Raw genomic sequence first — 14,647 nt, forward strand, 5'->3', positions numbered from 1 at the left:
AGAACAATACCAACACCATCCCACAAGACCAGAGATATGAGTGAGTCCAGTTGTTGATCGGCAGAGACAGATGTTGCTCTCTGCCGCTGCTTGAGGGAGACTGCAAGTATTGTGTGACCTGCAGTGTCAAGAGGATGGGTAGATGTCCTGCCCCCTAGTAACCTCCCTAGCAACCTATCAAGGCACAGGTCAGAGTTTTAGAGGCAGGTTTATGGTTCCCCCTACACTCTCAGTTTCTGGTTGTGGTGGATGGGGAGGGGAGGGGAGTTTGCTAAGGGTTGTGAGGTGCTAATAGTCACCGACAGGGAATTCTTAACACATGGTATCCATGAGTTCATCTGACCCTTGGGAAGTAGATAAAGGGCTTCATTGCCAAAATCCCAAAGTATCCCTTTAAAATGTGTGGCTTGTGTCAGTGCTTTTACACAAAAACTGAACAGGTGGTTAAAAGACCAGCAGGTTTGTAGCCACGTATGAACCTTCTTTAAGAATACCAGCAGAAAATACATCACATTTCAGTTCAGATATATCTGTTGTGTGTGTTTGAGACATCCACTGGATGACAGACAAGCCATGTTGTAAAAACTACAAGAGGCTTGATGCACTTGCAAAATCGAAGAGAAGACTTGGTGGACATGTAGTTTATTCAGCCGAAGTGCCAACCTGTGATTTTAAAACGACACTACAACTACCACAATGCCCCACTCTTCCCTTTGGACATTATGGCTGCGCACTGTTCATCAATGGTGTTGTTATTTACGTTTTTTCGTTTTTTCTCTTATTTAAAACAGAGGAATGTAGACAGAGTTTGGCTTCGAGTATAACTTTACAAAAAAGCATCAGGATATTTCTGGAGTTAAAGCTCTATTTGCGTCAGGAACGCTGAAACACGTTTTGCTTGATAGCTAACGAGTCAGATAGCCAGGTAGGACAGCTGTCTGTCGCCGGTCAGAATTTAGCTGTTGTAAACTCAGTTCACACTAAATTAACTCGTGTTGTAAAGGCAATGATTGTATAGCTTGTTTGTTAACCACTACAATAATAGCTATACCTCGAGCACAATACGGGAACACACAATTTTTCTATTCATAGCTATGTTTACCCCTGTAAAGTCGTCTTATTTCAGAGTCAGTCCCACTACTATCAACAGAGAGCTAGGCAAGACCAAGATGAGATAGCAAGAGGAGTTATTAGTTAGCTAGCTACGCGATCGTGAACACAATTAGACATTCAATTCAGTCCCCTGAAGGTGCGTTTCACAGGACAGAGAAAGAGAAACACAGACGCATGCCCAGCCATGTTTGGGAGTCTTTTCGAGGAACAGGGGGAGGGATATTCTTTGGCTCCCTCCGGAGGTAGAGTTGTAAAGGGGGAAGGGGAGCCACCTCCACCCCGGGGAAGAGTGAACCTCAGTGGGATTAAAAACCAGGGAGGGACGTGCTACCTCAACTCCCTGCTCCAGACCCTGCTTTTCACCCCGGAGTTCAGAGGTGAGAGGTCAAGTCAGGTCACATGGTGTTCTGTCGTTGGTTCATACTGTATTTGAAATAGTGTGTGTGTATGTGTGTGTAGAGGAGCTGTTCAGTCTGGGTCCAAAGGAATTGGGCTGCCTGGAGGACAAAGACAAACCAGAGGCCAAGGTAAAGAACCAACCATGTGAGTGTCTGTGTTCCTCACTGTGTGAATGTCTTTATTTGTATTGGTGTGTTTGAATAGTACATTAACTCTGTCCCTCAGGTCAGGGTTATTCCATTGGAGCTCCAGAGGCTGTTTGCTCGTCTACTCTTGGTGGACCAACAGAGTGCCTCTACTGCTGATCTCACTGACAGCTTCGGATGGAACAACAGCGAGGTAGTGTGTGTGAACACGAGCATGTGTATGAATGGCGGTGTGTGTGACGCAGGCACTAAACTAGAGAATTAGGCTTGCTTTATATAATGCTACATCGCTTTCTCCTACAGTATTTTGCTTACCACTCTCTCTCATCTCTCTCCCGTAGGAGAGCAGGCAACATGATGTGCAGGAGTTGAACAGGATTCTGTTCAGTGCCCTAGAGCACTCCCTGGTGGACACCAGCGGCAGTGCGTTCATCCAGCGCCTCTACCATGGCACCACTGTCAACAGCATTCTCTGCAAAGAGTGTGGTAACATCAGCCAGAGACAGGTTTTTATTTATTTAACCTTTATTGAACTAGGCAAGTCAGTTAAGGACAAATTGTTATTCATAATGATGGCCTACCAAAAGGCAAAAAAAGGTATCCTGCGGGGACGGGGTCTGGGATTAAAAATATAGGACAAAACACACATCACGACAAGAGACAACACTACATAAAGAGAGCGCTGAGACAACAACAGCATGGCAGCAGCACATGACAACACAGCATGGTAGCAACACATGCCAACAACATGATAGCAACACAACATGATAGCAACACAACATGGCAGCAGCACGACATGGTAGCAACACAAAACAGGGTACAAACATTATTGGGCACAGACAACAGCACAAAGGGCAAAAAGGTAGAGACAACAATACATCACACAAAGCAGCCACAACAATCAGTAAGAGTGTCCATGATTGCGTCTTTGAATGAAGAGATTGAGATAACACTGGTACATGTGTTTATCTGTACCTGCGTGTGTCTTTGTGTTGCTTACACCTCTTTTTCTTGGCTCTCTCTTTCCCTCTCAGGAGGACTACCTGGACTTGACTGTGTGTGTACGTGGTGTGTGTGGCCTGGAAAGGGCGCTCTGGGACATGTTTGTGGAAGAGGAGATGTTTGAAGGCAGTAACCTCTACCGCTGTGGCCAGTGTGACCAACTAGTCACAGCTGCTAAGGTTAGTAGGAGTATTGGCATGGATTTAAATTGTACTTGTTTATTCTAGAATTGGTACTGATTCCAGAACTCTCTCTCCCTTGCTCCCTCTTTCCCTCCCTCTCCTTTGTTTTCTCTCTCTCTCCCCCTCTTCCTCTCCCTCTGCAGTCTGCCAAGCTGAGGAAGCTCCCTCCCTTCCTGACAGTGTCTCTGTTGAGGTTTAACTTTGACTTTGCCAGGTGCGAGCGTTACAAGGAGACTGGTCGCTACACCTTCCCTCTCACCATCAACCTCAGGCCCTTCTGTGAACAGGTACTGGACAACCTCCACCCACATTGATCTGCATTGCTTCACTGCCACTTACTCTTGTTTTAACTAAGTCATGTCAAACCATTTAAGAACATGTTATGTCACATTATAAGGCCTAATGACTATGCTATGTCACCCTCTCTCCCAGACTGAAGACGAGGACTCGGAGTACTCCTATGAACTCTTCTCTGTCATCATCCATAAGGGAGGCTGTTATGGCGGCCATTACCACGTCTACATCAAAGACATGGACCACCTCGGCTTGTGGGAACCGCCGGTGAGAGAGAGCGGGAGGGAGGAGGAGAGAACAATAATTGCATATCAGACAATCGAGGCTTAGAGTATGTCACTAAATATGCTAATAGCGAAGTGTGTGCGTCTTTGTATTTCCGTGCGTGCGTTTGTATCAGGAGAAGGATACCAAACCCAAGGTTCAGAAGAAGAAGGAAGTGAGAGCGTATACTGAGCCGGAGAAAGACGACCCTCTATCTGTACTCTCCTCCATAATAGCCCAGGTAACGCAAAGCATGCTGGTTCAACCCAATGGAACGAGAGCACCACGGGCCACATCGTCAGTAGGTCCAGTGACTGTGTCTGATCTTAATGTGGTGTTGTTCCCCTCCTGGCCTGTAGGAGGAGAGCAGGAGCGTGTTGCTGGACCAGCTGGGCCAGAGACTGATGGACAAGATCGGTTCTTCCTGGAGCAAGAAGTACAGGAAACTCCACGGCCCCATAGGCAAGGTAGGACATGACTGATGGGCTTCCCCCAAGAGCTCCACAACGTCACATAAACACTTCGCTTTCCTTATCTCTTCTACATCGTTCTACATGTTATCCTTCCACTCATCCCCCTCTCCCCCTCTGCAGTTCCTCCAGAACCACAGTGATGTGTTTGTGTTGGTCAATAATGGCACTCAGGTGGCCCTGAAAGCCAACCCCCCTAGCCCGGTGACCCAGCCCTCCAGCCCAGCCCACCCAACCCCTGGCCCTAGCTCTTCCCCAGACCCAATCCACAACAACACAGCCAACCACCTACCAGGACTGGAGACAGAACCGAAGACGGCACCAGAACCACAGGTACACTAGTTAGACCTCTCATGGTTCTGCTTTAATGATGGTGTGTCTGCTATGTTGATGCTGCAATTGGTTATGTTTAAATCTCTTTTCTCTCTTTCTGAATCTCCATTCATCCATCCATCTTTCTTCCTCTCTCCATCTCTCCACAGGGCAGCCACTGGTTTGATCTGAATGACTCCACAGTGACGTCGATCCATGAGAGAGACATAGAGAAAATGTACCAGGGAAAGGAGAGTGCCTACATGCTGTTCTATAGGAAGACACTGCTACGCAGGCCTTCTGGAGGTGTGTGGGTGTTTGTGGGTGGGTGTCTGGAGGTGTGTGGGTGTTTGTGTGTGGGTGGGTGTCTGGGGGTGTTTTTGTGTGGGAGAGAGGCGTAAGAAGGAAAGGGAGGGAGCGAGTGAGTGAGCGCAAGAAAAGGAGAGCCACATCCAAACTTGATGCGAGTGGGACAGGAAGAGAGATGGTGAAGGAGAGACGTGAAAACGTACACAGTCTTTCAAATGAGGTTTTCCCCCTGGCAGCCCTGAGGAATCCTGGGTATCAGGTTCCCCCTCACCTCTTAGAGATGGCTGAAGAGGAGAACAGAAGACTACAACAGAGACGGTACTCACGTGCGCGCGCACACACACACACATAAACGAACACTGTATTTTGCTATGTTTTGCGGCTATCTGTTTGTGTGTGTGTGTGTGTACTCTGCTATAGGGAGGAGTTTGAGGCCAGCAATAACAGTGTTGAGCTGCGTCTCCACCTAGCGCCGCGCTATAGTTTGGAGAACGGAGCTCTTAAGCCAATCAGCATAGAGCAGAAAGAGGCCACCAACCTCACCTTGGACCGCCGCAGGACCGTAGGAGACCTGCGAATGATCATCTACCAGGTGACGTCATCACTCCAACTCATTAACTCACTTCCTTAATGCCGCCATGGCACTGAGCAAAAAGCTCAAACCAGTGTGTGTGTGTGTGTGTGTGTGTGTGTGTGTGTGTGTGTGTGTGGTGTGTTCAGAAGCAGGATCTCTGGGAGGGGGATATGGCTCTGACTGTGGCCAGAAGTCTGCCAGCCGGCCTTCACCTCTACAACACTCTCACAGGTGAGACATAAACACACACACTTAAACACACACACTTGATACTGAACGTTAGTACGTGTGTGTTTCAGATGACGAGGTGTCTCTTTACAGTGCAGGCATCTTGACCGGCACTGATCTGTTTGTGTGGAACGGCAGAGAGGTGAGGAGACAAAATCGAATCGACACAATCCACCATTGTACATACTGCTACTGGACGTCCTAGAACCAAAATGGCTGTCGGGTCATATCATATCCCTTTTATCTCCTCAGGTTTGTGGGGCGACTGTCCAAACAGGAGCCGAGTGGGAACCAGTGCTGCTGACCGTGGTTCGCCCCTCTCTGGGAGAAGAAGAAGAGGAGGGAGGAGGAGTGGGAGAGGAAGGAGGCTCGGGGCTGACGAAGGAGTCGAGGGGGTTCGCTGGGAGGGTGACTCTAGGAGAGGTGAGGGAGGCATTAGGGGAGACACAGGAGAGCCTCCTGTGTCAGGAGAAGAGGGGAGGAGGGGAGGGAGGAGGGGCCAGCGGGTGGAGGGTGTTCCCTCCTGGAGACATGCAGAGGACCCTGAAGGAGCTGGCCTTGAAGGATGGAGACGCACTGCTGGTGCTGGAGCCACAGACACAGGACAGCAGGTGGGCAGCGTGGGTGTGTGTGTGTGTGTGTGTGTGTGTGTGTGTGTGTGTGTGTGTGTGTGTGTGTGTGTGTGTGTGTGTGTGCGGCAGTGTGTCAGTCTGCGTAAGTGAGTGACAGACATGAGGTGTAGTTGGTGTGTTTGCTATGGCTGTGTGTGTGTAATGTCTCTCTCTCCCAGTGTGTTCAGTATGAGTGGTGATATGGTAACCGTGACAACACCATCAGACTGTCGCTGGCTTCAGGTGGAATACCGACCAGAGAGAAGAAAAAGAGGAGGAGAAGGGGAGGAAGAGGAGGAGAGGATGAGAGCAAAGGTCCCTGCCTCTGGAAACATGGTGAGCTAGCAAGTGTGTTGGTGCGTGTGGCAGCGGTTTGTGTGTTTAGTATATTCATGTGTGTTTAGTATATTCATGTGTGTTTAGTATGTTAATGTGTGTGTGTGTGTGTTATTTTCTAGCTGATGTGTGAGGTGAAACAGAGGGCCATAGCAGAGCTGCAGCTACAGGAGCGTCTAGCAGGTCAGATACTGTTATTATTACCACTCCTAATAGCAGCAGCTATAGGTCAGATACTGTTACCACTCCTAATAGCAGCAGCTATAGGTCAGATACTGTTATTATTACCACTCCTAATAGCAGCAGCTATAGGTCAGATACTGTTACCACTCCTAATAGCAGCAGCTATAGGTCAGATACTGTTATTATTACCACTCCTAATAGCAGCAGCTATAGGTCAGATACTGTTATTATTACCACTCCTAATAGCAGCAGCTATAGGTCAGATACTGTTATTATTACCACTCCTAATAACAGCAGCTATAGGTCAGATACTGTTATTATTACCACTCCTAATAGCAGCAGCTATAGGTCAGATACTGTTATTATTACCACTCCTAATAGCAGCAGCTATAGGTCAGATACTGTTATTATTATCACTCCTAATAGCAGCAGCTATAGGTCAGATACTGTTACCACTCCTAATAGCAGCAACTATAGGTCAGATACTGTTACCACTCCTAATAGCAGCAGCTATAGGTCAGATACTGTTATTACTACCACTCCTAATAGCAGCAGCTATAGGTCAGATACTGTTATTATTACCACTCCTAATAGCAGCAGCTATAGGTCTGATACTGTTACTATTACCACTCCTAATAGCAGCAGCTATAGTTCAGATACTGTTATTATTACCACTCCTAATAGCAGCAACTATAGGTCAGATACTGTTACCACTCCTAATAGCAGCAGCTATAGGTCAGATACTGTTACCACTCCTAATAGCAGCAGCTATAGGTCAGATACTGTTATTATTACCACTCCTAATAGCAACAACTATAGGTCAGATACTGTTACCACTCCTAATAGCAGCAGCTATAGTTCAGATACTGTTACTATTACCACTCCTAATAGCAGCAGCTATAGGTCAGATACTGTTATTATTACCACTCCTAATAGCAGCAGCTATAGTTCAGATACTGTTATTATTACCACTCCTAATAGCAGCAGCTATAGGTCAGATACTGTTATTATTACCACTCCTAATAGCAGCAACTATAGGTCAGATACTGTTACTATTACCACTCCTAATAGCAGCAGCTATAGTTCAGATACTGTTATTATTACCACTCCTAATAGCAGCAGCTATAGGTCTGATACTGTTACTATTACCACTCCTAATAGCAGCAGCTATAGGTCAGATACTGTTACCACTCCTAATAGCAGCAACTATAGGTCAGATACTGTTACCACTCCTAATAGCAGCAGCTATAGGTCAGATACTGTTACCACTCCTAATAGCAGCAGCTATAGGTCAGATACTGTTATTATTACCACTCCTAATAGCAGCAGCTATAGGTCAGATACTGTTACCACTCCTAATAGCAGCAGCTATAGGTCAGATACTGTTATTATTACCACTCCTAATAGCAGCAGCTATAGGTCAGATACTGTTACCACTCCTAATAGCAGCAGCTATAGGTCAGATACTGTTATTATTACCACTCCTAATAGCAGCAGCTATAGGTCAGATACCGTTACCACTCCTAATAGCAGCAGCTATAGGTCAGATACTGTTACCACTCCTAATAGCATCAGCTATAGGTCAGATACTGTTACCACTCCTAATAGCAGCAGCTATAGGTCAGATACTGTTATTATTACCACTCCTAATAGCAGCAGCTATAGGTCAGATACTGTTACCACTCCTAATAGCAGCAACTATAGGTCAGATACCGTTACCACTCCTAATAGCAGCAGCTATAGGTCAGATACTGTTACCACTCCTAATAGCAGCAGCTATAGGTCAGATACTGTTACCACTCCTAATAGCAGCAGCTATAGGTCAGATACTGTTATTATTACCACTCCTAATAGCAGCAGCTATAGGTCAGATACTGTTACCACTCCTAATAGCAGCAACTATAGGTCAGATACTGTTACCACTCCTAATAGCAGCAGCTATAGGTCTGATACTGTTACCACTCCTAATAGCAGCAGCTATAGGTCTGATACTGTTACCAATCCTAATAGCAGCAGCTATAGGTCAGATACTGTTATTATTACCACTCCTAATAGCAGCAGCTATAGGTCAGATACTGTTACCACTCCTAATAGCAGCAACTATAGGTCAGATACTGTCACTGTTACCACTCCTAATAGCAGCAGCTATAGGTCAGATACTGTTATTATTACCACTCCTAATAGCAGCAGCTATAGGTCAGATACTGTTATTATTACCACTCCCAATAGCAGCAGCTATAGGTCAGATACTGTCACTGTTACCACTCCTAATAGCAGCAGCTATAGGTCAGATACTGTTATTATTACCACTCCTAATAGCAGCAGCTATAGGTCAGATACTGTTATTATTACCACTCCTAATAGCAGCAGCTATAGGTCAGATACTGTTACCACTCCTAATAGCAGCAGCTATAGGTCAGATACTGTTATTATTACCACTCCTAATAGCAGCAGCTATAGGTCAGATACTGTTACCACTCCTAATAGCAGCAGCTATAGGTCAGATACTGTTACCACTCCTAATAGCAGCAGCTATAGGTCAGATACTGTTATTATTACCACTCCTAATAGCAGCAGCTATAGGTCAGATAATGTTATTATTACCACTCCTAATAGCAGCAGCTATAGGTCAGATACTGTTATTATTACCACTCCTAATAGCAGAAGCTATAGGTCAGATACTGTTATTATTACCACTCCTAATAGCAGCAACTATAGGTCAGATGCTGTTACCACTCCTAATAGCAGCAGCTATAGGTCAGATACTGTTACCACTCCTAATAACAGCAGCTATAGGTCAGATACTGTTACTATTACCACTCCTAATAGCAGCAGCTATAGGTCAGATACTGTCACTGTTACCACTCCTAATAGCAGCAGCTATAGGTCAGATACTGTTATTATTACCACTCCTAATAGCAGCAGCTATAGGTCAGATACTGTTACCACTCCTAATAGCAGCAGCTATAGGTCAGATACTGTTACCACTCCTAATAGCAGCAGCTATAGGTCAGATACTGTTATTATTACCACTCCTAATAGCAGCAGCTATAGGTCAGATACTGTTATTATTACCACTCCTAATAGCAGCAGCTATAGGTCAGATACTGTTACCACTCCTAATAGCAGCAGCTATAGGTCAGATACTGTTATTATTACCACTCCTAATAGCAGCAGCTATAGGTCAGATACTGTTACCACTCCTAATAGCAGCAGCTATAGGTCAGATACTGTTACCACTCCTAATAGCAGCAGCTATAGGTCAGACACTGTTATTATTACCACTCCTAATAGCAGCAGCTATAGGTCAGATACTGTTATTATTACCACTCCTAATAGCAGCAGCTATAGGTCAGATACTGTTACCACTCCTAATAGCAGCAGCTATAGGTCAGATACTGTTACCACTCCTAATAGCAGCAGCTATAGGTCAGACACTGTTATTATTACCACTCCTAATAGCAGCAGCTATAGGTCAGATACTGTTACCACTCCTAATAGCAGCAGCTATAGGTCAGATACTGTTATTATTACCACTCCTAATAGCAGCAGCTATAGGTCAGATAATGTTATTATTACCACTCCTAATAGCAGCAGCTATAGGTCAGATACTGTTATTATTACCACTCCTAATAGCAGCAACTATAGGTCAGATGCTGTTACCACTCCTAATAGCAGCAGCTATATGTCAGATACTGTTACCACTCCTAATAGCAGCAGCTATAGGTCAGATACTGTTATTATTACCACTCCTAATAGCAGCAGCTATAGGTCAGATACTGTTATTATTACCACTCCTAATAGCAGCAGCTATAGGTCAGATAATGTTATTATTACCACTCCTAATAGCAGCAGCTATAGGTCAGATACTGTTATTATTACCACTCCTAATAGCAGAAGCTATAGGTCAGATACTGTTATTATTACCACTCCTAATAGCAGCAACTATAGGTCAGATGCTGTTACCACTCCTAATAGCAGCAGCTATAGGTCAGATACTGTTACCACTCCTAATAACAGCAGCTATAGGTCAGATACTGTTATTATTACCACTCCTAATAGCAGCAGCTATAGGTCAGATACTGTTATTATTACCACTCCTAATAGCAGCAGCTATAGGTCAGATACTGTTACCACTCCTAATAGCAGCAGCTATAGGTCAGATACTGTTATTATTACCACTCCTAATAGCAGCCTGTTACCACTCCTAATAGCAGCAGCTATAGGTCAGATACTGTCACCACTCCTAATAGCAGCAGCTATAGGTCAGATACTGTTACCACTCCTAATAGCAGCAGCTATAGGTCAGATACTGTTACCACTCCTAATAGCAGCAGCTATAGGTCAGATACTGTTACCACTCCTAATAGCAGCAGCTATAGGTCTGATACTGTTACCACTCCTAATAGCAGCAGCTATAGGTCTGATACTGTTACCACTCCTAATAGCAGCAGCTATAGGTCAGATACTGTTATTATTACCACTCCTAATAGCAGCAACTATAGGTCAGATACTGTTACCACTCCTAATAGCATCAGCTATAGGTCAGATACTGTTACCACTCCTAATAGCAGCAGCTATAGGTCAGATACTGTTATTATTACCACTCCTAATAGCAGCAGCTATAGGTCAGATACTGTTACCACTCCTAATAGCAGCAACTATAGGTCAGATACCGTTACCACTCCTAATAGCAGCAGCTATAGGTCAGATACTGTTACCACTCCTAATAGCAGCAGCTATAGGTCAGATACTGTTACCACTCCTAATAGCAGCAGCTATAGGTCAGATACTGTTATTATTACCACTCCTAATAGCAGCAGCTATAGGTCAGATACTGTTACCACTCCTAATAGCAGCAGCTATAGGTCTGATACCGTTACCACTCCTAATAGCAGCAGCTATAGGTCTGATACTGTTACCACTCCTAATAGCAGCAGCTATAGGTCAGATACTGTTACCACTCCTAATAGCAGCAGCTATAGGTCAGATACTGTTATTATTACCACTCCTAATAGCAGCAGCTATAGGTCAGATACTGTTATTATTACCACTCCTAATAGCAGCAGCTATAGGTCAGATACTGTTATTATTACCACTCCTAATAGCAGCAGCTATAGGTCAGATACTGTTATTATTACCACTCCTAATAGCAGCAGCTATAGGTCAGATACTGTTATTATTACCACTCCTAATAGCAGCAGCTATAGGTCAGATACTGTTACCACTCCTAATAGCAGAAGCTATAGGTCAGATACTGTTATTATTACCACTCCAAATATCAGCAGCTATAGGTCAGATACTGTTACCACTCCTAATAGCAGCAGCTATAGGTCAGATACTGTTACCACTCCTAATAGCAGCAGCTGTAGGTCAGATACTGTTACCACTCCTAATAGCAGCAGCTATAGGTCAGATACTGTTACCACTCCTAATAGCAGCAGCTATAGGTCAGATACTGTTATTATTACCACTTCTAATAGCAGCAGCTATAGTTCAGATACTGTTATTATTACCACTCCTAATAGCAGCAGCTATAGGTCAGATACTGTTACCACTCCTAATAGCAGCAGCTATAGGTCAGATACTGTTACCACTCCTAATAGCAGCAGCTATAGGTCAGACACTGTTATTATTACCACTCCTAATAGCAGCAGCTATAAGTCAGATACTGTTATTATTACCACTCCTAATAGCAGCAGCTATAGGTCAGATACTGTTATTATTACCACTTCTAATAGCAGCAGCTATAGTTCAGATACTGTTATTATTACCACTCCTAATAGCAGCAGCTATAGGTCAGATACTGTTACCACTCCTAATAGCAGCACTATAGGTCGATACGTTACCACTCCTAATAGCAGCAGCTATAGGTCAGATACTGTTACCACTCCTAATAGCAGCAGCTATAGGTCAGACACTGTTATTATTACCACTCCTAATAGCAGCAGCTATAGGTCAGATACTGTTACCACTCCTAATAGCAGCAGCTATAGGTCAGATACTGTTATTATTACCACTCCTAATAGCAGCAGCTATAGGTCAGATACTGTTATTATTACCACTCCTAATAGCAGCAGCTATAGGTCAGATACTGTTACCACTCCTAATAGCAGCAGCTATAGGTCAGATACTGTTACCACTCCTAATAGCAGCAGCTATAGGTCAGATACTGTTATTATTACCACTCCTAATAGCAGCAGCTATAGGTCAGATACTGTTACCACTCCTAATAGCAGCAGCTATAGGTCACGTATACTGTGTCAGATCTGTTACCACTCCTAATAGCAGCAGCTATAGGTCAGATACTGTTACCACTCCTAATAGCAGCAGCTATAGGTCAGATACTGTTATTATTACCACTCCTAATAGCAGCAGCTATAGGTCAGATACTGTTACCACTCCTAATAGCAGCAGCTATAGGTCAGATACTGTTATTATTACCACTCCTAATAGCAGCAGCTATAGGTCAGATACTGTTATTATTACCACTCCTAATAGCAGCAGCTATAGGTCAGATACTGTTATTATTACCACTCCTAATAGCAGCAGCTATAGGTCAGATACTGTTACCACTCCTAATAGCAGCAGCTATAGGTCAGATACTGTTATTATTACCACTCCTAATAGCAGCAGCTATAGGTCAGATACTGTTACCACTCCTAATAGCAGCAGCTATAGGTCAGATACTGTTATTATTACCACTCCTAATAGCAGCAGCTATAGGTCAGATACTGTTATTATTACCACTCCTAATAGCAGCAGCTATAGGTCAGATACTGTTATTATTACCACTCCTAATAGCAGCAGCTATAGGTCAGATACTGTTACCACTCCTAATAGCAGCAGCTATAGGTCAGATACTGTTACCACTCCTAATAGCAGCAGCTATAGGTCAGATACTGTTATTATTACCACTCCTAATAGCAGCAGCTATAGGTCAGATACTGTTATTATTACCACTCCTAATAGCAGCAGCTATAGGTCAGATACTGTTACCACTCCTAATAGCAGCAGCTATAGGTCAGATACTGTTATTATTACCACTCCTAATAGCAGCAGCTATAGGTCAGATACTGTTATTATTACCACTCCTAATAGCAGCAGCTATAGGTCAGATACTGTTATTATTACCACTCCTAATAGCAGCAGCTACAGGTCAGATACTGTTATTATTACCACTCCTAATAGCAGCAACTATAGGTCAGATGCTGTTACCACTCCTAATAGCAGCAGCTATAGGTCAGATACTGTTACCACTCCTAATAGCAGCAGCTATAGGTCAGATACTGTTATTATTACCACTCCTAATAGCAGCAGCTATAGGTCAGATACTGTTATTATTACCACTCCTAATAGCAGCAGCTATAGGTCAGATACTGTTACCACTCCTAATAGCAGCAGCTATAGGTCAGATACTGTTATTATTACCACTCCTAATAGCAGCAGCTATAGGTCAGATACTGTTACCACTCCTAATAGCAGCAGCTATAGGTCAGATACTGTTACCACTCCTAATAGCAGCAGCTATAGGTCAGATACTGTTATTATTACCACTCCTAATAGCAGCAACTATAGGTCAGATACTGTTACCACTCCTAAAAGCAGCAGCTATAGGTCAGATACTGTCACCACTCCTAATAGCAGCAGCTATAGGTCAGATACTGTTACCACTCCTAATAGCAGCAGCTATAGGTCAGATACTGTTACCACTCCTAATAGCAGCAGCTATAGGTCAGATACTGTTACCACTCCTAATAGCAGCAGCTATAGGTCAGATACTGTTATTATTACCACTCCTAATAGCAGCAGCTATAGTTCAGATACTGTTATTATTACCACTCCTAATAGCAGCAGCTATAGGTCAGATACTGTTATTATTACCACTCCTAATAGCAGCAGCTATAGGTCAGATACTGTTACCACTCCTAATAGCAGCAGCTATAGTTCAGATACTGTTATTATTACCACTCCTAATAGCAGCAGCTATAGGTCAGATACTGTTACCACTCCTAATAGCAGCAGCTATAGGTCAGATACTGTTACCACTCCTAATAGCAGCAGCTATAGGTCAGATACTGTTATTATTACCACTCCTAATAGCAGCAGCTATAGGTCAGATACTGTTATTATTACCACTCCTAATAGCAGCAGCTATAGGTCAGATACTGTTATTATTACCACTCCTAATAGCAGCAGCTATAGGTCAGATACTGTTATTATT

General features: G+C 44.0%; 1 protein-coding gene across 2 annotated transcripts in view; it reads left to right on the forward strand.

The window, feature by feature from the left end:
- Positions 1 to 704: 704 nt before the first annotated feature.
- Positions 705 to 14,647, forward strand: part of LOC106575363 (ubiquitin carboxyl-terminal hydrolase 40) — a 54,842-nt gene continuing 40,899 nt past the window's right edge. The window contains exons 1-18 of one of the 2 annotated variants that reach the window (XM_014151846.3): positions 705 to 1,490; positions 1,573 to 1,640; positions 1,738 to 1,851; positions 2,000 to 2,164; positions 2,693 to 2,839; positions 2,986 to 3,129; positions 3,275 to 3,403; positions 3,537 to 3,641; positions 3,760 to 3,867; positions 3,994 to 4,203; positions 4,353 to 4,488; positions 4,728 to 4,809; positions 4,912 to 5,083; positions 5,212 to 5,296; positions 5,365 to 5,435; positions 5,546 to 5,904; positions 6,084 to 6,240; positions 6,363 to 6,423. In XM_014151846.3, coding sequence (XP_014007321.3) covers positions 1,298 to 1,490; positions 1,573 to 1,640; positions 1,738 to 1,851; positions 2,000 to 2,164; positions 2,693 to 2,839; positions 2,986 to 3,129; positions 3,275 to 3,403; positions 3,537 to 3,641; positions 3,760 to 3,867; positions 3,994 to 4,203; positions 4,353 to 4,488; positions 4,728 to 4,809; positions 4,912 to 5,083; positions 5,212 to 5,296; positions 5,365 to 5,435; positions 5,546 to 5,904; positions 6,084 to 6,240; positions 6,363 to 6,423 — 2,506 coding nt within the window. In that variant the 5' untranslated portion in view covers positions 705 to 1,297. The remainder of the gene's footprint in view (positions 1,491 to 1,572; positions 1,641 to 1,737; positions 1,852 to 1,999; positions 2,165 to 2,692; positions 2,840 to 2,985; positions 3,130 to 3,274; positions 3,404 to 3,536; positions 3,642 to 3,759; positions 3,868 to 3,993; positions 4,204 to 4,352; positions 4,489 to 4,727; positions 4,810 to 4,911; positions 5,084 to 5,211; positions 5,297 to 5,364; positions 5,436 to 5,545; positions 5,905 to 6,083; positions 6,241 to 6,362; positions 6,424 to 14,647) is intronic. The other variant, XM_014151847.3, reaches the window with a different exon arrangement.

This window comes from Salmo salar, chromosome 17, assembly GCF_965601325.2.
Source record: "Salmo salar chromosome 17, fSalSal1, whole genome shotgun sequence".
Classification (NCBI taxonomy): Eukaryota; Metazoa; Chordata; class Actinopteri; order Salmoniformes; family Salmonidae; genus Salmo; species Salmo salar.